The sequence below is a fragment of the Oncorhynchus nerka genome, linkage group LG28 (genome assembly GCF_034236695.1).
Source record: "Oncorhynchus nerka isolate Pitt River linkage group LG28, Oner_Uvic_2.0, whole genome shotgun sequence".
Classification (NCBI taxonomy): domain Eukaryota; kingdom Metazoa; phylum Chordata; class Actinopteri; order Salmoniformes; family Salmonidae; genus Oncorhynchus; species Oncorhynchus nerka.
The window spans coordinates 72,438,484-72,460,471 of NC_088423.1; the positions used below are offsets into that span (position 1 = coordinate 72,438,484).

General features: G+C 45.2%; 1 protein-coding gene across 1 annotated transcript in view; it reads right to left on the reverse strand.

The window, feature by feature from the left end:
* Positions 1–21,988, reverse strand: part of LOC115112750 (PH domain leucine-rich repeat-containing protein phosphatase 2-like) — a 51,950-nt gene that overhangs the window by 8,327 nt on the left and 21,635 nt on the right. Inside the window, exons 4-18 of the mRNA XM_065013081.1 lie at positions 19,034–19,224; positions 18,462–18,587; positions 14,606–14,760; positions 12,551–12,697; positions 11,617–11,847; positions 9,933–10,135; positions 9,750–9,810; positions 8,207–8,302; positions 7,334–7,489; positions 4,618–4,818; positions 4,246–4,408; positions 1,884–2,014; positions 1,601–1,714; positions 596–790; positions 161–392 (exon numbers count right to left, since the gene is read on the reverse strand). Coding sequence (XP_064869153.1) covers positions 161–392; positions 596–790; positions 1,601–1,714; positions 1,884–2,014; positions 4,246–4,408; positions 4,618–4,818; positions 7,334–7,489; positions 8,207–8,302; positions 9,750–9,810; positions 9,933–10,135; positions 11,617–11,847; positions 12,551–12,697; positions 14,606–14,760; positions 18,462–18,587; positions 19,034–19,224 — 2,402 coding nt within the window. The remainder of the gene's footprint in view (positions 1–160; positions 393–595; positions 791–1,600; positions 1,715–1,883; positions 2,015–4,245; positions 4,409–4,617; positions 4,819–7,333; positions 7,490–8,206; positions 8,303–9,749; positions 9,811–9,932; positions 10,136–11,616; positions 11,848–12,550; positions 12,698–14,605; positions 14,761–18,461; positions 18,588–19,033; positions 19,225–21,988) is intronic.

Genomic DNA, 21,988 nt, shown 5'->3' on the forward strand with positions numbered 1-21,988 from the left:
CACAATAACACAGGATGGGACTCAGCTCTGCACTTTGAATACAAATGAATACCTCGGAGCATAAGGCATCACATGAAACGTTAACTAACAAGTAGATCTTTATGAACACAAAGGCCCTCACAAAAACGTGCATTCACACACTCCTGACTCCCCACAGTACCTCAGTGATGATCGCCTTGCTGAGTTTGACCCTGTCCATCTCTTCGGTGCTCTGCTCCAGGCTGAAGACCTTGGAGAGGGGCAGGGGCTGGCCGTCTCGACACAGCACCGCCTGGCAGCTGCCCACGTTGGCCACCGTCAGGCTGAAGTAGCTGCCCAGCTCCGACGGCTCGTGGTGGATGTAGCAGAGCAGGGCAGATGCACCCAGCTTCTGACCAGCCATGCCCAGTTTCCTGCATCATACAACATACATCACAGAATGCAACTATCAACACATGCCCTGCAATTAGCTAGCTTCTTTGTTAAACATTAAAAGTAGACCGTTATGAATATTCATTATGTTGTTATTTGCATATGTTAGTTCCTAGCTAATGCAGTTGTATTACAGTAATACAAGCAGAATGGGTGTATGTCTGTGTATGCATGATGCTCATACCTGTGTGAGGTGAGGAAGGTGTTGCTCATGTACACACTGTCCACACTGGAATGCAGCAGCTCCTCCGACAGCACATCTCCCATGGTGCACTGCAACAGACGAGGAACTTCCTCATTGCGGTCTCCGTCGAAGACGCCATAGGCCGCCTCAACACTATCCCCAAAGCGGTCCACTGCCAGCACAGACACACACAATCTGTCCCCAAGGAAGAGAAAATACTGTTAGTATTGATATAAGATTAACACAAAAAGTGGAAACAAAATGTGGTTACATTTTCTGTGTGTAAATCCCATTATACAATCTTGCTCATAAGCTTAGAATCTTCCTCAAATTCAAGCCAAACAGGAATAACTCATCCATACTTGAACACAGTGAGACAGAGCCCTATTCCTAGAGGCAGCAGGGGCTCATCCAGGCATGGTACCCTGTGACACTGTGGTGGTCATGACCCTGTGAGGCCCTGTTAGGACACGAGCCAGGCAAACTGGGCCCCCATCAATGATGCAGGGGACACTGCTTTATACCCATTGTATCCACAGGAAGTATTAGGCTTCCCCGCCTTCCCTACTATTAAACAAGATCCAGTGCCCAGGGGCCTAGATGCCAGCCCCAACAGACATTCACCCAGGCATTGGAAGCTGTGCTGGGGCTGTACAGTTAGATAACTAAGTAACTCCTCCATAGATGCATATTATAGCCCCGGGTAGGGTTTAAAATAGGATGCCAGCCAAGAGGCAGAGCAGAAAAGAAACGGGCTGATATGGACTATGAGAAGCACATCCTCTTCTCAGACCATTTAATGTAGTGGTGCTCACAGCGATTCCCTGAAAGAGGAAATGCTCCTTAAAGGCGCTCTCTAAAACCACACGTGATCTCATAATCCTATTTATACCCTCTCATCAGATTGTCATAAATTAGGGCTTCCCTCACATACACGCTCACTCACTGTCTCAACTCTCTCTCTCTCTCTCCCTCAGCCCTCCTCCCTCCCTCCCTTCGGCTCACTTGTTCCTCTGCCCGCTCATCTCAGAGTAGCCGTGGTTCCACAGGGTGGAGGAGCCCAGGGAGTCCCCGGTGGCCATGGCTGGCTTCTGGTCCAGCTTCAGGGTGGTGATGTGACTGAGGAAAGAGAGAGACAAAGAGATGGGGGCATTACCTCACCATGCACTGGGCTGAACCATGATTCACGCTGTAGCACAATAATATAATTTATCGCATAGCTTATCCAAGTACACCAGCGGCCTGATACTTTTTTGTGCGGCGTGACACTGTAGTCTCTGTGTGTCACCTGAACAGGTTGAGTGTTTTGTGCTCCAGCAAGAGGCTGCAGTTGCCAGTCAGGTCTAGTTCGTGCAGGGTGGCCGTTAGAGAGTCTGGCAGTAAGATCTCAGTCAGCTCATTACAGCTCAAGTCCACCAGCTACCACACACACACACACACACACACACACACACACACACACACACACACACACACACACACACACACACACACACACAGGAGGGAGAAGATAACACACACACACACACACACACACACACACAGGGTAGAGGGAGAAGATAACACACACACACTGTTATACATTATAACATTGTAATAAAGACATATACACATCTAAAAGACATATGCATAAACAAAACACAAACTAAGGCTGACCCCATTTAGTCGACTGGTTGATTGTTTGGTCGATAGCCTGTTGGTTGACCGAGATTTCTTTAGTCGAGCAGTGCACAAGACACCTGTCTGATTCGTGCCTGTCTCAGTGGACTAATCCATTGCAGACGCCACGGGGAGGGCACAGTCCATCACTCTAAGACGTGAGATACTGAAATTGTATGTTGTTATATTATGTAAAAAATAATGCAACACTAGTAAGTCTAGTATTATTTTATAACAAATGCACTTTCTCCCGCATTGGATACGGTTGCTGTCTGCGATTCTGAAACATAACCTTCAGTGCGCCGTAGAATTGACGCCTTTCCCTATGTTGCATAATAGCAAAGTTAACCTGCATATTGGGATTGAAAACAATGTGGTGGAGCCAGCAGAAACAGATCTTGACTAATTGTCTAAAAACAATTGAGGAGAGAGGAAACGCTAACTTAACTGTCAAATGTACCTGGCTTTATAAATCATCCATATATATCTACAGAAATAAGACAGATCCAGCTCCTGTTGGCTGTTTGAGTGATTATTTAATAGCCTAATGATTCCCTGAGCACCAAGCCTCATGCAACAGCAAAATGTCAGATAAAGCAATTTCACAGATTCGGCTGTTTTTAATCTTTGCTATGCTGTAATTTAAGCTTTACATTTTTTGGGGGTTTAGTACAGACTGGCATTACTTATAATGTATTTAGTGTTGTTTACACTCTTCCAAACAGGCAGAAAAATGATATTGTAATCTAACAGCACCTGTTTGTCACACATAATATGTACCCAGCTCTCACTCCTGTAGCCTCCTTTTCCTTGATCTCCTTACTGTTATTATTATAATCATCATTATATTAATAAGTAATGTCATTATCATTAGTGGTCTTGGTATAGCAGTCTTGTATAACCACCATCGAGCTGTATGCAAAAGAGCGTGTTCTGTTTAGTCTTAATACCATAACTTACTAAGGCCTATATTTCAATATATAGGCTACTGTATCAATCAATCATCAATTCGTTCATGCCATCACACAGCACATAAGACATTCATGCTCTGAAATGCAATCAATCATCCATTTGTTCATGCCATCACACAGCACATAAGACATTCATGCTCTGAAATGCAATCAAGCATTTTTGTTTTAAAATGAAATAACAAAGGGAGCGGTGAATAATTAGCCTCAACGATAAATAAACTGCAATTCACAAATGCATGCAACTGTTTTTAGTCTGCTGTAATAAAGACGTTATATTTTTATTTATTTATTTTCATTAGAACAGACCTTGGTACACATATTTAGTGTTTTTTTTACACTATTTCAAATGATAATATTATAATCTAACAGCAACTGTTTGGCACAACACCAGTAAACATTCACCTGTTTTGAGTTTATTTTTCACATCTTCCACATGCATTTTGCTGTCATGTGTTACTGTATTCGAAATTTGTTATAACCAATTTATTGATGTGATTATGATAGGTTATAGGTCAGGCCCTATTGGTCACGTGCATGTGATGAACACATGTTCCAAGTAAAGAGAGCAAAGCTTGAGGGAATAGGGAATGTTATCTTAAACAAATGACGTATTTTAGTAACATAACTTCAGTCAGAAACAGGTAATGGCTGAAATGACGTTGCTGCTTCAGCACAGACAGCGGCAATAAACACTTGCTGTGGTGACTTTTCCCTGCAGCAGGGAGGAGAGCGAGACAACGTACACCAGTCACACAGGCACTCGCTATCATTTTTCATTTTTTAACACAATGTGCCCATCGGGCTCTTTCTTGAGTCATCTTAATTATTTAATCAAACAGTGGCTTAAAGCATCAGACAAGCTCAGTGCATATGGTTGATTTTTATTAGGGTGTGTCTGCCTATATATGGAAAAATATTTCAACCGATCGATTGGTCGAAAGAACAGGACGACTCTCGGTCAACCAAGATTTTGTTTAGTCGGGGGCAGCCCTAATATAAACAGATATGAGTGAAACTGACCTTGATCTCTGGCAGGTTGAGGATCTCGGGGAACACACTGATGTGGTTGGAGTGTGCTATGAGGGTGTGTAGCCTCTTACAGCTGGATACAGTGGAGGGGATGGTCTTCAGCTTGTTGCCACTCAGATTCAGCTCCTCCAGCAGCTCTAGTTTACTCAGTTTACTGCACACACAGAGAAGTATAGAGACGTCTCCACCACAGAACAATGGCTCATATCAGATCTAAAGAATAGCTACAGTATATTAGGAGCAATAGAAAACATTTTATGTCTAGAGACGCAATCTCGAAAGTAGTGTAGAATACGTCCACTGATTGGAGGCATTTCATAGGTACAGTAGGAAGGCAGTATAACTGGGTGTGGAGCTGGTTACCTGGCAGGGAAAGAGAGCAACTGGTTGTAGGCCATGTGCAGGACTCTGAGGTTCTGGTGTCCCACAAGCAGAGCAGCGCAGTTCTCATTCAGTTTGTTCCCCGTCAGGTACAGTTCCTGGAGGGTGCTGAGACTCTCCTCTGATTGGCTGCTGGGGGGAATTGTCTCCAGGGCATTAGCTGACACGTTCAGGTACTTTAGGCTAGGAGGAGGAGCAGAGAGCGTTGTATGTAAATAGGAAAGAACCCAGGATTAATTGCCAGTGATATACAGTTGAAGTCGGAAGTTTACATACACCTTAGCCAAATACAATACAAATCACCATTCCTGACATTTAATCCAAGTACAAATTCCTTCTCTTAGGTCAGTTAGGATCACCACTTTATTTTAAGAATGGTGAAATGTCAGAATAATAGTAGAGAGAATGATATATTTCAGCTTTTATTTCTTTCATCACATTCCCAGTGGATCAGAAGTTACATACACTCAATAAGCATTTGGTAGCATTGGGTCAAACGTTTCAGGTAGCCTTCCACAATAAGTTGGGTGAATTTTGGCCCATTCCTCTTGACAGAGCTGGTGTAACTGAGTCAGGTTTGTAGGCCTCCTTGCTCGCACACGCTTTTTCAGTTCTGCCCACACATTTTCTATAGGATTGAGGTCAAGGCTTTGTGATTGCCACTCCAATAATATTGACTTTGTTATCCTTAAGCCATTTTGCCACAACTTTGGAAGTATGCTTGGGGCCATTGTCCATTTGGAAGACCCATTTGCGACCAAGCATTAACTTCTTGACATGTTGCTTCAATATATCCTCATAATTTTCCTTCCTCATGCGGCCATCTATTTTGTGAAGTGCACCAGTCCCTCCTGCAGCAAAGCACCCCCACAACATAATGCTGCCACCCCCGTGCTTCACGGTTGGGATGGTGTTCGCCGGCTTGCAAGCCTCACCCTTTTTCCTCCTAACATAACGATGGTCATTATGGCCAACCAGTTCTATTTTTGTTTCATCAGACCAGAGGACATTTCTCCAAAAAGTACAATCTTGGTCCCTATGTGCAGTTGCAAACCGTAGTCTGACTTTTTTTTATGGCGGTTCTGGAGCAGTGGCTTCTTCCTTGCTGAGCGGCCTTTCAGGTTATGTCGATAGAGGTCTCGTTTTACTGTGGATATAGATACTTTTGTACCCGTTTCCTCCAGCATCTTCACAAGGTCCTTTGCTGTTGTTCTTGCACTTGTACATTCATCTCCAGGAGACAGAACGTCTCCTTCCTGAGCGGTATGACGACTGCGTGGTCCAATGGTGTTTATACTTGCGTATTATTGTTTGTACAGATGAATGTGGTACCTTCAGGCGTTTGGAAATTGTTCCCGAGGATGAACCAGACTTGTGGGGGTCTACAATTTTTTTCTGAAGTCTTGGCTGAGTTCTTTTGATTTTCCCATGTTGTCAAGCAATGAGTTTGAAGGTAGGCCTTGAAATACATCCACAGGTACACCTCCAATTGACTCAAATGATGTCAATTAGCCTATCAGAAGCTTCTAAAGCCATGACATCGTTTTCTGGAATTTTCCAAGCCGTTTAAAGGCACAGTCAACTTAGTGTGTGTAATCTTCTGACCCACTGGAATTGTGATATAGTGAATTATAAGTTAAATAATCTGTCTGTAAACAATTGTTGGAAAAATTACTTGTGTCTTGCACAAAGTAGATGTCCTAACCGACTTGCAAATCTATAGCTTGTTAACAAGACATTTGTGGAGTGGTTGAAAAACAAGTTAATGACTCCAACCTAAGTGTATGTACACTTCTGACTTCAACTGTAAGTGATGTAAATGTGTAATATCAAGTCAGCATTAGATGATATAGACAGTGTAAAATGTAGGACTTCCTCTTAAAACTGTTATGACCTGAGAGTTAAATGCTCTTGTTACCAACACTCTGGCCATAAATTTCCTTTAACAAAACAGATTCAGATAAAGGATGACAGGGAGAAAATCCATAAGAATACACCTTCTAGTGGTGGCTATTTTAAAACACTGAGAAACAAATGTTGTTGACCAATGAGGCACTTTACAGCAGTCACACTGGCGCTCGATGTCTCAGCATGGGAGACAGAGTAGAGTAGGCCAGGCCTAATGGGTGCCCAGTGATTTATCAGACAGTAAACAGTAGAGCGTCAGGCGGCTGCTGGGGGGGGGGGGGGCTCACATTATAGTCCAACTCTCTGACTGGTCCACTGAGCCATACCCTCCAGAGCCTGGCATAAAAAGCCCAGTGGACCCAGTCAGTCCACCTCTACTGGAGCAGCTAAATAGGGCCACCACATGTCTATGTGAAGTAAGACATCTCTTACAGACTGCCAACCAATTTAAGCTAGATACATCATCCCCATCAAATATTTATACTGTATTTCTACTGCATGATATAAGGAGGATGTACTGTAGGGCAGTGTTTCATTTCAATATGCCCGATCCTGTTTTGTCCTTTAATTGGTTGTTGTGGTTGAATAGAGGCTCCGGGGTTAGAGCAGCAGCAGTAGCGTCACAGGCCCTGGGGGAGACGGAGCATCAGCTGCAACCTCCAAAATACCTGTCAGAAATGGAGGGAGAGGCAGAGAGAGGGAGAGAGAGGACAAGCACCAAAGAGAAGGCTAGGAGAGAGGGTGGGTGCAAAGAGAGAGAGAAGAGAGAGCGGAAGGTGGATTGACCCACTTTAAGGCCTTGTAGAAGAGGCTCTCCGGGAGCTCGCCTAGCTTGTTGTGCTGGAGGTCGAGTACTTCCAGGGGGACGTGGTCAAGTAGGTCAGGCAGTCTCTGGAGCCTATTGTTCCCAGCCAGCAGCTTCCTCAGACTCAGGCTGCTGAGCAGTCTAGTGGCGAGGGAGATAAAAAAAGAAAGAGAGAGAACATCTCCTGCTGTGAATTTGATCATTTGTGAAACTGGGGGAAATCTTGAGGTAAGGTAACTCCACACCCAACAAATCCATCAATGTATTTTTCAACTTGGCAGCCTAAAGTTACCAACACAGCACAATTTACTCCAGAAAGAATAACACAGAGGTCTCATCTGCAGCTACGCCGTTGAGCTGAATATTATCTTGTTTGTGAAGGCTTTGGTCGATTCAAATGTAAATATAGTTGTGTTAAAGGGTAACGTTAAATGACGGTTGCTTTGAGCAGAGTGCTCCAGCATCACCATACTGAGATCACAGTCTGCTGACAGAAAGACGACAAGCCGTATGTTGGCTTCACACAGCCAATGAAATCCTCTCATCAGCTGACTGTCAACACATCTGCTGATGTTTTAGGGACAGTTATTTCTGGCCGGACATTGGCTAAATGATGTCCGATGTTAATCAGATTAATATGGTGCTCATCCTAATAATCATTTCAGAATGTTTAAAAGCCAAATCCGGATGATACGAGATGGACAGGTTAAACATATAGCACAACATGATGGACAATGTAAGTAACGGCCTTTAATCTACCTTAACAAATATGAATGTTTAGAACATCTTTAGATGAATAACTAGAGTTGGAAGTGAGGAGTTTGAGAAGGATGAACTAGTCCTCGTAGGGAGACTAACCTGGCTGGTAGTTCAGACAGGAAGTTGTGTGTAACATCCAGCACCTCCACCTTTCTACTGTCACACACCCAGTCTGGAAGGTACTCCAGCAGGTTCCTTTTCAGAGGTCACAGAGGCCACAGTCAACACAGTGGTCAGAGGGGATATAAGATTTTTTTTTACCTCCAACTGTACATATACAGTGCATTTGGACGTATTCAGACCCCTTGACGTTTTCTACATTGTTACGTTACAGCCTTATTCTAAAATATATTAAATTGTTTATTTCCCCCTCATCCATTTGCACACAATAACTCATTATGACAAAGCAAAAAACTGTAATATCACATTTACAAGTATTCAGACCTTTTACTCAGTACTTTGCTGAAGCACTTTTGGCAGCAATTACAGCCTCAAGTCTTCTTAAGTTCGACACTACAAGTTTGGCACACCTGTATTTGGGGAGTTTCTCCCATTCTTCTCTGCAGATCCTCTCAACCTCTGTCAGGTTAGATGGGGAGCGTTGCTGCACAGCTATTTTCAGCTCTCTCCCGAGATGTTAGATCGGGTTCAAGTCCGGGCTCTGGCTGGGCCACTCAAGGACATTCAGAGACTTATCCCGAAGCCACTCCTGCCTTTTCTTGGCTGTGTGCTTAGGGTCGTTGTCTTGTTGGAAGGTGAACCTTCGCCCCAGTCTGAGATCCAGATTGCTCTGGAGCAGGTTTTCATCAAGGATCTCTCTGTACTTTGGATCATTCATCATCCTGACTTGTCTCCCAGTCCCTGCCGCTAAAAAAACACCCTCACAGCATGATGCTTTACCACAGGTGGACTCCAATCAAGTTGTAGAAACATCTCAAGGATGATCAATGAAAACAGGATGCACCTGAGCTCAATTTCGAGTCTCATAGCAATTGGTCTGAATACTTATGTAAATAAGGTATATCTGTTTTTTATTTTTAATACATTTGCTAACATTTCTAAAAACCCGTTTTCGCTTGGTCATTATGGGGTATTGTGTGTAGATTGACGAGGATTTTTTTTATTTAATCAATTTTAGAATAATGCTGTAATGTAACCAAATGTGGAAAAGTGAAGGGGTCTGGAAACTTCCCGAAAGCACTGTATATGAACTGGAAGCACTGTATATGAACTGGAAGCACTGTATATGAACTGGAAGCACTGTATATGAACTGAAGGCACTGTATATGAACTGGAAGCACTGTATATGAACTGGAAGCACTGTATATGAACTGGAAGCACTGTATATGAACTGGAAGCACTGTATATGAACTGGAAGCACTGTATATGAACTGGAAGCACTGTATATGAACTGGAAGCACTGTATATGAACTGGAAGCACTGTATATGAACTGGAAGCACTGTATATGAACTGAAGGCACTGTATATGAACTGGAAGCACTGTATATGAAAAAAGGTACCAATATACCAAGTTCATGATGAGGAGAAGAATGTTGATGGATTAATACCATTACCATAACAATACCATAACACCTTTTCCTTACTGATTGAGAAACTGAGGCCCTGGCCACACAGCACTCACCTTGATAGGTCCATCTGTGTCAGCTGGTTGGGTACTGGGTAGATGTTGACTGTGGTCAGGCCTGTGGGTAGAGGAAAAGCAGTGATCAGCAGCCAGGCTAGTGATGGCTATATGCATTATGTAACCGTAACAGTGGTAGAGGGCCTGGAGAGACCGGAACAGGGAGGGAGTTGCTCCACTCACGGTTGCTGCTGGCGTGGAGCGTGCGCAGGGTGAAGCCACTCAGCGTTAGCGCCCTCAGCTGGTTTCTCTGACAGTGCAAGGTTTCCAGGCTGCAGATGGAGCTCAGGTCCAGGGTGGCCAAGTGGTTGTCCCTCAGGTCCAGCTGGGTCACCTGCTTCACTGCCTCCAGGGCCTCACTCTTCACCCAGCGCAGACCGTTCAGCCTGCATACAGTATACAGCATTAACACCCAGGCCTCATACAGTATACAGCATTAACACCCAGGCCTCATACAGTATACAGCATTAACACCCAGGCCTCATACAGTATACAGCATTAACACCCAGGCCTCATACAGTATACAGCATTAACACCCAGGCCTCATACAGTATACAGCATTAACACCCAGGCCTCATACAGTATACAGCATTAACACGCAGGCCTCATACAGTATACAGCATTAACACCCAGGCCTCATACAGTATACAGCATTAACACGCAGGCCTCATACAGTATACAGCATTAACACCCAGGCCTCATACAGTATACAGCATTAACACCCAGGCCTCATACAGTATACAGCATTAACACCCAGGCCTCATACAGTATACAGCATTAACACCCAGGCCTCATACAGTATACAGCATTAACACCCAGGCCTCATACAGTATACAGCATTAACACCCAGGCCTCATACAGTATACAGCATTAACACCCAGGCCTCATACAGTATACAGCATTAACATCCAGGCCTCATACAGTATACAGCATTAACACCCAGGCCTCATACAGTATACAGCATTAACACCCAGGCCTCATACAGTATACAGCATTAACACCCAGGCCTCATACAGTATACAGCATTAACACGCAGGCCACATTCGGTACACAGAATTAACACCCAGATATTAACATCAACATGATGTTAAAGCACTGGCTTCAGACAAACAGAACACTGGGTTACAATGCTGACCGCAGACAGACAAGACAGAATATAGTCAGCAACTAGAAAAAAAGTATTGGTGCTCCTCCTCCAAACCAGAGGCCAGTTCAGGTGAGGAGTGGAGAAGAGCAGTAGTCCATCCTCTTTGCCTGGCTGATGAGTTCCAGACTGGCCCTGTGTGTCTCCTTGATCTGATTTCACTCTGCAGTACCTCTCCCTTTTATGAGCCCAACTGGCCTCCTAATCCTGCAGGCACCCAGCCCCCATAAATCCAACCCATCCCTCCACCCAATAACTCATTCTCAAGGTGAGGCAGAGAAAGAGAGAGGGAGAGAGAGGGAGAAAGATGGGAGGAGAGAGATGAATAACAACTAAACTTTAAAACAGTGACAGGGAATCAAGGGGTGATACTGCAGGTTTTTAGGGGATCAACCTCACTATCAATGGCTGCATGAGAGCTGGATAGAGAGATGAGAAAGGCATTTTATATGAAAATGACTGGGTGAGGCAGGGTCAGGCATCGGGGTGGGGTGCATTTGGGGGGGACACATTGAACCGCTGCTGCCAACTCTCTGTGAGATTTACTGACAGGGGAGATCTTATTACCATTGTGTATTGATCCTGCATTATGCATGCTGTGACTGATGAGTAGAGTGTATACACTGAGGGATGAGAGAGGGAGAAAGAGAGACAGTGAGTGAGAAATAGGAATAGAAAGAAAGAGACAGAGGGCAGAGAGTACAGACTGGTCTAGTTCCTCACCGCAGGTCGATGTTCTTGAGGTGGCTCATTCTGGCAAGGATCCCCAGCTCCAGGGTCTCCACCCTGTTCCCAGCCATGGCTAACTTGTCCATGCCACTTAGCCTATCCAGCACACCAGGGATGTGGGGGAAGTTGTTGAAGGAAAGCCCCAGGCTGCTGAGCTGAGCTAGGCCGCCAAGCTCTTCAGGAAGGAAGTTCAACTGATTTCCATCCAGAGACAGGGTCTGCAGACTGGGGGACAGAGACAGACATTTACATTTCTTTCATCTCTGTTTTCTGAGGATACACAACCATTTGGCATTCCATAATGAGAGGTGAAAATGTCGGCGTTTGTATATTTGAAATCATTCTATATTAAGCATCATGTGAGCTGAGAGCATGAAAACTGGCCTGATTTTAAAGCTTGATTTAATCTGATTGCATAACAACAAACAGCTGAACTTAATGCATTGGTTCAATTAACACACACACACACACACACACACACACACACACACACACACACACACACACACACACACACACACACACACACACACACACACACACACACACACACACAGCGATAACATGCTTGATAATGATTCATTGCTAAGAGGAGGATGTGGGCTCATGTGGCCAGAAAGGGGCTAATGTGGAGAGGCGAGCAGCGGGGCGAGTGGAGTGTTCTGCACCCAGCAGAGCAGCGGGGCGAGTGGAGTGTTCTGCACCCAGCAGAGCAGCGGGGCGAGTGGAGTGTTCTGCACCTAACAGCACAACATGTCCAACCCAACATCCAGTACATAGAGGAACTGATACTCATACTGACCACCATGGAATTACACCCTACCCAACACAGCTAGAGAGGGAATGTTAGAATGTACTCTACGCCAAAATGAAAAGAAGATATATTTTTGGCGGACTGATACAGGGTGTATGTGTGTGACTGTCTTACCTCTGGAGGTTGCCTATCTGTGCGGGGACAGTGTTCATGCCGTTACAGGAGAGGTTGAGCTCTGTCAGGGTGAGGATCTCACAGACAGACTCTGGAAACACTCCCAGGCGGTTATGCGAAAGGTTCAGGCTCTTCAGCTGGGAAAACCTGGGGAGAAAGAGAGGGTTTGAAAAACTGGAGCTGGCTTTTCTGACATGTTCAATGAATGACCAAACGCAACGCTTTGCTTGTTGCGACAAGTCTGATTATAAAAAGAGATGTATTTTGTGAGCTCATTGCGTTGGCTCCTGTAGTCTCGTTCATCTTAAATCGCTCCATTGGAATTTGTGTCCTTGTTACTACGGGCTGTTCACATTTTCATTTCCTCTTCACGGACCGGTGAGTATCATATCCATATCAAAACCCCATTTCAAACACAAAAAGTACCAATACAAGCATTTCAGTGAATGAAGTGATGCAGAACGGATGGGGGATGGAGGTGGCCGCTGTGAGTCACACCACATGTTAGAGCACATAACCCCCCCCCAGCCTCCCTCACTCTCCTAGGCCTGCTCGGAGTCTAAATATACAGATAGAGGGAGTGACAGACACACACAGAGAGAGAGAAAAGGAGAAAGATAGAGAGAGAGAGAAAAGAGAGAGAGAGAGAGAGAGAGAGAGAGAGTGGCAGAGAGAGAGTGACAGAGAGAGAGTGACAGAGAGAGAGAGAGAGTGACAGGGAGAGAGAGAGAGAGAGAGAGAAAAAGGAGAGAGAGTGACAGAGAGAGAGAGAGAGAGTGGCAGAGAGAGAGTGACAGAGAGAGAGTGACAGAGAGAGAGAGAAAGAGTGACAGAGAGAGAGAGAGAGAGAGTGACAGAGAGAGAGAGTGACAGAGAGAGAGAGAGTGACAGAGAGAGAGAGAGAGTGACAGAGAGAGAGAGTGACAGAGAGAGACAGAGAGAGAGAGTGACAGAGAGAGAGTGACAGAGAGAGTGACAGAGAGAGAGAGTGACAGAGAGAGAGAGAGAGAGAGTGAGAGAGAGAGAGAGTGAGAGAGAGTGACAGAGAGAGAGAGTGACAGAGAGAGAGAGAGAGAGACAGAGAGAGAGAGTGACAGAGAGAGTGACAGAGAGAGAGAGTGACAGAGAGAGAGAGAGAGAGAGTGACAGAGAGAGAGAGAGAGTGACAGAGAGAGTGACAGAGAGAGAGAGAGAGTGACAGAGAGAGTGACAGAGAGAGAGAGAGTGACAGAGAGAGTGACACAGAGAGAGAGAGAGAGAGAGAGAGAGAGAGAGAGAGAGAGAGAGAGAGAGAGAGTGACAGAGAGAGAGAGAGAGAGCGAGAGAGAGAGAGAGAGCGAGAGAGAGAGAGAGAGAGAGAGAGAGAGAGAGGCAGTGATGTGTACATTTTATTCCTCTCAGCTACCCGCCACAGTAGATCCTCTAGAATGTGTTCATTCCACAGCCCTTCACACACGTACACCACTTATTCCATCTTGGCCCTTCCTGTAATGCTTGCCTTACAACAGGAAATACTACAGAGGGTAGTAGATCATTAACATTTAATAGCATTATCTCTTTTGAGAATGCCAGCTTGTTCAAATATGCTTCAGTTGGACCATAGGAGTGGACACTGAGCTTCTTGCCTCTCCACAAGATAATATGCAGGCTGAACCACTGTCTCTGAGCATCGACCACAAACAAAAGATATACAGTCAGGAAAACGTATCAGCACCGACTAGACCATAAAACAAGATCTGTGATAAACAATGTACGTAGTTGCAGAAAATCATATGACATGCTTACATAATGCATTTGGGTAATACGGTCAGACTGTGTTGTAACACGACCACACATTGCATTGTAACAGGGAGGACAAGTATATCTGTGGACAGATGAAGATTTAGTATTGAGGTAAGTGTGTTACTGGGCAGGTTTTGTTGGGAGATTTGGCAGGATTGGTATTGGGCTACAGGTTTTGCTTGGCATGTTTGGACTTAGTATTAGGTAGGGGTTTCCTGAATAAGGTGTGTCAGTGGCTGGGTGCTGCCCCGCCTGGTGAGAGAGTGTATTTACCTGGGGAGGTTGAGCAGTCCTCCGGGGCCCTGCAGGGACATGAAGTTGTGTCGGAGGTTGAGATGGGTGAGGTCCTGGCTGTAGAACAGGTACTCTGGCACCTCCTCCAGACTGTAGCATGACAGATCCACCAGGCTGATGGTCTGAGAAACCACCTGCAAACACAGGACATGTCTGTTTACTGTTTACTGCTCCCAAATTGTTTTTTTGTTGAAGCTTAGTGATAATAGAACAAGGTTTTTCCCAGCATGGTCATAAATCAGGTTTTGACCAGAAACCACCTGCATGGAGCAAATGAGGTTTGCACACACACACACACACACACTTTCATTAAAGAAGGCAACTTTAATTAAAAAAGGTTGAGTCGGTTCAATAATGATCATTTCACAGAAGGGAAGTTGGATTCATACACTGTCTTCAGCATTACAGAATGATTTATGGAGCATTATAAACAAAGGAATACTGATAAGGTCATGTTGTTGAGTCCATAACAAAACAGGATGTTCACACAGCTCTAGTGTTGTGGTCTAGTAGAGTTGGCAGCATGAACTCCACAGATGTGTGTGGTACTTAATCATGATCCTCACAATGAGTGCTGTGTATATCCAGGGGTGAAAGTAGATTTCATTTCTTCCCGGAACGGAACCTCCTGTGTGTGAAAGTGCTTTTAAAATTGTTTATAGTCCTAATCGTAGAATTACATAGAATCCCTATTAATTTAATAGGAGTTCTGATAGTATTTCAATTAGTCTTTGATGTATATTTTATGTGGTTGAAAATGGAATACTTTGAGCTTCTATGTCGCTGAAAGAAATTGCACATCTAGGCTACACAGCACGGTCCCTAAACACACATTTGAATCATATTTTGCCACTCCTGTTCCCGAAACAAATATGTAGATTTGGTCTATCATTTTACTGCAAGGAACACAATTCTGCAGGAGTTGACATTATAATATGCTACATATGTAGCCTACATTCAGTGTCCAGACTTCCATCCGGACTTCCGTTTCGGTTACTTCCGTTTTCGGTCGGCAGGTAGCCTAGTGGTTAGAGCGTTGGGCCAATAACCGAAAGGTTGCTAGATCGAATCCCCGAGCTGACAAGGTAAAAATCTGTTGTTGTGCCCCTGAACACACACTATTCCAACTATCATTCTGGCATCCATACAAGTGCCCTGTGCACCCGCCATTTGATAAACGCAAAGAGATATCCGTTACAAAACACCAAAGTCTTACAACTGGCATTCTGTGATTGTCCTTCATTAAATTTCAGTGCTATCGTCGAACCAAACGGCACTATTCCACACCTCTTCAAGTCAATACGCAAATCTTTCACATGACTAATGATAAATAGTGTAATAGCCTACAGTTTTCTTGGAATCTGTTTGAATTACTATGACAGGCTCATGTTTTACCGGGACAGTGGACCCTTCCTATTCATTTGGCCAGGACTCCGTACTGGACCACTCTGGCTTACTTTCACCCCTGACTAAATCGGATTTTAGTCTAGATTCTTTGCACTGTTCTGCTCTCCCAGTCCCGACACTGCGTTTCATTGGCTGTGCTCACACAGTCATTGCTCACTTATCTACATGTGCAGAATGCAGCTGAACAGCATTTCCTTCAGCTCTGAAAAGATAGACTGTATAGTTGTCAGCACAGGGAGGACACTGTCTGTCTGGGGGTTGTAGCTTAACACATTTCTCAGTCTGAAAACATGCTCGCTTCAATCCACCACAGGACTGCATACTGTGCAACACCCCAGGAAATAGATTGGTTGCCCAGCAAAGCATGTCGTCACATCATTGCTTTTAGGGATAAACAAAGACAAAATCTTAGAGTACTCATCAGCTGGCTGTTAAAAGGCCATTCAGCGCTGGTCAGAGAGAAACAGATGAAGAGATTTGAGAGAGAAGGAGAGAGAGAGAGAAGGAGAAATGAGAGAGAAAAGAGATTGAAATAGACAGAAAGGCTGGGGAAGTGACCTGCATGTTGACTGGCCTGAGAGAGGAGAGCAGCCTGTGGGGTAGAGGCCAGCTAGGCAGTAGTGGGAGCTCTTAATGTCCAGTGTGTGTGGCTGTGGAAGATGACCCCCTCCTCCCTGTGTGCATTCAGACAGCCTCCAAAAGCCTTTCTGTCTGGGAGGAACTGGGCACGCCACAAGGCCACTCACCAGGCTCAACTACTCACATACAGGCCACTGTCAGAGCAAGGAGCCATTAGCCAGCCAGCACAGCCCCCCCCACTGATTCAGAAACACACACTGAAACAAGGGCTTGATTGTGTCCAGCCTGGCATGAGTATTGCCCCAAATCCACCATCTTATCCACTCTTCCTCTAATTCTTCTCCCCTCATCTCTCTCTGCCCCTCCAGTCCTTTCTCTATCTCAATCCTCCCCTCCATCTTCATCTCTTAATCTGGGGCGGCAGGTAGCCTAGTGGACTAGTAACCGAAAGGTTGTAAGATCGAATCCACGAGCTGACAAGGTAAAAACAATTGTCGTTCTGCCCCTGAAGAAAGCAGTTCGCCCACTGTTCCTAGGCCGTCATTGAAAATAAGAATTTGTTCTTAACTGACTTGCCTTGTTAAATAAAGATTTAAAAAATAAATCTCAGCCCCACCTCACCTCTCTGCCTTCATCTCAAAGCATCTTCTCTCTCACTCCCCCTAAATCTCTCTCTCTCTTCTTCTCTCTCACTCCCACTACATCGCTCTCTTTCTCCCTCTTCTCTCTCACTCCCCCTACATCTCTATTTTTCTTTCTCTCTTCTCTCTCACCCCCTACATCTCTCTTTATTTCTCCCTCTCACTCCCCCTTCATCTCTCTCTATTTCTCCCACTCTCTTCTTCAGCCTTCCCTCCCCTCTCTCTCTCTCTGTCTTCATCTCCAGCCAATCATGTCGCCATAGGAACCTCTGATGTCTAACTCTCCTAAACTGCTCCCATAGTAACAGGGCCACTCCAGCTCAGTGATCCGCACCACAGTGATAGGTAGGTAGGTAGTGAGGAGAGAGAGCTGGAGAGAGAGTGAGAGAGAGCTCCTTGACATGGATCTACTACTAATTGGATTTTCATTTTTCAGTTGCCTTTTTTCTCCACGGCTCATTGTGTGCCTGGATGGAGGCATTCACAGAGCTCATTGTGTGCCTGGATGGAGGCATTCACAGAGCTCGTTAGGGCCCAGTAAGGGGCTGGGACACAATGACCATTAATTTCGAAATTAGAGGCACAGCGAGAGGAGCAGAGCTGTCAGGGAGGGACAGAGAGAGGGGCTGAGGACACAATTTTTTTTTAACCTTTATTAAACTAGGCAAGTCAGTTAAGAACACATTCTTATTTACAATGATGGTCTAGGAACAGTAGGTTAACTGCCTTGTTCAGGGGCAGAATGACAGATCTTTACCTTGTCAGCTCGGGGATTCGATCTAGCAACCTTTCGGTTACTAGTCCAACGCTCACTAGGCTACCTGCCGCCCCATATAGTTGTACTGAGTCCCATGTGCAAGCACACAGAAACACAGACACAATCAATAACCCATACACCCTCCTAGCCAGTTGTTTAATCAAAGCCAGACACTGCTGGTCCTCTGTCGTCGCAGTAGAGCCAATCACAGAGGTCACATGTGGTCCACAGCAGGACTCTGATTGGAGGACAGGCCAGGTAGTGGGCACTCTGTAACTCTGCCCTCTCAGCACACTGTACACTCTGAATCCCAGCCCAGAGGAACCAACCAGGACAACCCCTCACTGTGTTTCCTGACAGACACCTTGCATAATTGATCGGAGAAAACAAACACAAAGCTTTGGCACACAGATTGTCCTACATAACAACTCTGACAGGTAAACACACTTACTTTTGAAGCCTGCCGATGCCACCTCTGATAGTCTGCCAGTGTGTCGAAGTTAACAAAGTATGTCTGGGCCTGAGGTCCGGCTGAGCTGAACATCAGACAGTGCTGTCTCCTCTTCACCTCCTCCACCTGAACATACAGAACAGAGATGTTGAGGAGGACAGACACAGCCACTGATGTTCCAAAGAAACTATTATAAGGCATTATGGTGTCTACTGGCTCCATCCATATAAGGCAGAGACACTTAAGTGTGCCTGAATGTGCATGTCTATGGCTGCATTTACACAGGCAGCCCAATTCTTATCTTTTTAAAACTAATTGGTTGTTTGACCAATCAAATCAGCTCTTTGGCCAATGATTGGGAAAAATATCATAATTGAGCTGCCTGTGTAAACACAGCATGTATGTATTTGCTCCCTTCTCATTGTGCTGTACAGTGCATCCCGCTGTCCGTCTGTCAGTCCCAGCTGTGTTGTTGTATCTGTGATCTGCTGTTGTCTCTGTCTCTCTTTGACCCCTGGGGAATGTGTGGGCTTGGAAAAAATCTCTCCAACCCCTGATCTCTAACCCTTCACCTTTCCCCCCACCAGGGGCAGGATGTGCATCTTCCCCGTCAGGCTATCTTTGACGGAGGCCACAATCAGACAGGTTCCACACAGGAGGACCTGGCGCTCTGCCCACTTGTGCAGCTGGGTCTTTCCCTTCCTGACGCTGAACACGCCCGTCAACAGGGTTCGCTCCTGCTGGTCCGCGTTCACTGGACACTCTGGGGAGGAGAGGGGTTAGTTAAAGAACATGGTCACATACACTGCATTCAGAAAGTATTCAGACCCTTTGACTCTTCCCACATTTTGTTCTAAAATTGATTAAATGAATTGTCTTCCTCATCAATCTACACACAACATCCCCATAATGACAAAGCATAAACAGGTTAAGACATTTTTTCTAATTTATTCAAAACAAATACCTTATTTACATAAGTATTCAGACGCTTTGCTATGAGACTCATAATTAGGCTCAGGTGCATCCTTTTTCTATTGATCATCCTTGAGATGTTTCTACAACTGTATTGGAGTCCACCTGTGGTAAATTAAATTGATTGGACATGATTTGGAAAGGCACACACCTGTCTATATAAAGGTCCCACATTTAACAGTGCATGTAAGAGCAAAAACCAAGCTGTGAGGTCGAAGGAATTGTCCGTAGAGCTCCGAGACAGGATTGTGTTGAGGGGGAAGGGTACCAAAACATTTCTGCTGCATTGAACGTCCCCAAGAACACAGCGGCCTCCATCATTCTTAAATGGAAGACGTTTGGAACCACCAAGACTCTTCCTAGAGCTGGCTGCCTGGCCAAACTGAGCCACCAGGGGAGAAGGGCTTTGGTCAGGGAGGTGACCAAGAACTTGATGGTCACTCTGACAGAGCTCCAGAGTTCCTGTGTGGAGATGGGAGAACCGTCCAGAAGGACAACCATCTCTGCAGCACTCCACCAATCAGGCCTTTATGGTAGATTTACTGAGGAGTGGCTTCCGTCTGGCCAAAGGCACATGACAGCCCACTTGGAGTTTGCCAAAAGGCACCTAAATGACTCTGACCATGAGAAACAAAAGTATCTTGTCTGATGAAACCAAGATTGAACTCTTTGGCCTGAATGCCAAGCGCCATGTCTGAAGGAAACCTGGCACCATCCCTACGGTGAAGCATGGTGGTGGCAGCATCATGCTGTGGGGAGGTTTTTCAGCAGCAGGGACTGGGAGACTGGTCAAGGTTGAGGGAAAGATGAACAGAGCAAAGTACAGAGATCCTTGATGAAAACCTGCACCAGAGCGCTCAGGACCTCAAACTGGGGGGGGGCGAAGGTTCACCTTCCAACAGGACAACGTCCCTAAGCACACAGCCAAGAAAAGTCTGGAGTGGCTTCTGGACAAGTCTCTGAATATCTGTGAGTGGCCCAGCCAGAACCCGGACTTGAACCCGATCGAACATCTGACGCTCCCCATACAACCCGGCAGAGCTTGAGAGGATCTGCAGAGAAGAATGGGAGAATCTTCCCAAATACAGGTGTGCCAAGCTTGTAGCGTCATACCCAAGAAGACTCAAGGCTGTAATCACTTCCAAAGGTGCTTCAACAAAGTACTGAGTCAAGGGTCTGAATACTTATGTAAATGTGGTATTTCAGTTTTTAATTTTAATACATTTGCAAAAATTTCTAAAAACCTGTTCTTGCTTTGTCATTGTGGAGCCTTGTGTGTAGATTGATGAGGGGGAAATAACAATTAAATCAACTTTACAATAAGGCTGTAACGTAACAAAATATGGAAAAAGTCAAGGGGTCTGAATACTTTCCGAATACACTATCACACACACATACTGTACGTACACAGAGCACATACAGTGGGGCAAAAAAGTATTTAGTCAGCCACCAATTGTGCAAGTTCTCCCACTTAAAAAGATGAGAGAGGCCTGTAATTTTCATCATAGGTACACTTCAACTATGACAGACAAAATGAGAAGACAAAAATCCAGAAAATCACATTGTAGGATTTTTAATAAATTGATTTGCAAATTATGGTGGAAAATAAGTATTTAGTCACCTACAAACAAGCAAGATTTCTGGACCTGTAACTTCTTCTTTAAGAGGCTCCTCTGTCCTCCACTCGTTACCTGTATTAATGGCACCTGTTTGAACTTGTTATCAGTATAAAAGACACCTGTCCACAACCTCAAACAGTCACACTCCAAACTCCACTATGGCCAAGACCAAAGAGCTGTCAAAGGACACCAGAAACAAAATTGTAGACCTGCACCAGGCTGGGAAGACAGAATCTGCAATAGGTAAGCAGCTTGGTTTGTAGAAATCAACTGTGGGAGCAATTATTAGGAAATGGAAGACATACAAGACCACTGATAATCTCCCTCGATCTGGGGCTCCACGCAAGATCTCACCCCGTGGGGTCAAAATGATCACAAGAACGGTGAGCAAAAATCCCAAAACCACACGGGGGGACCTAGTGAATGACCTGCAGAGAGCTGGGACCAAAGTAACAAAGCCTACCATCAGTAACACACTACGCCGCCAGGGACTCAAATCCTGCAGTGCCAGACGTGTCCCCCTGCTTAAGCCAGTACATGTCCAGGCCCGTCTGAAGTTTGCTAGAGAGCATTTGGATGATCCAGAAGAAGATTGGGAGAATGTCATCTGGTCAGATGAAACCAAAATATAACTTTTTGGTAAAAACTCAACTCGTCGTGTTTGGAGGAGAAAGAATGCTGAGTTGAAAGAATGAATGGGGCCATGTATCGTGGGATTTTGAGTGAAAACCTCCTTCCATCAGCAAGGGCATTGAAGATGAAATGTGGCTGGGTCTTTCAGCATGACAATGATCCCAAACACACCGCCCGAGCAATGAAGGAGTGGCTTCGTAAGAAGCATTTCAAGGTCCTGGAGTGGCCTAGCCAGTCTCCAGATCTCAACCCCATAGAAAATCTTTGGAGGGAGTTGAAAGTCCGTGTTGCCCAGCAACAGCC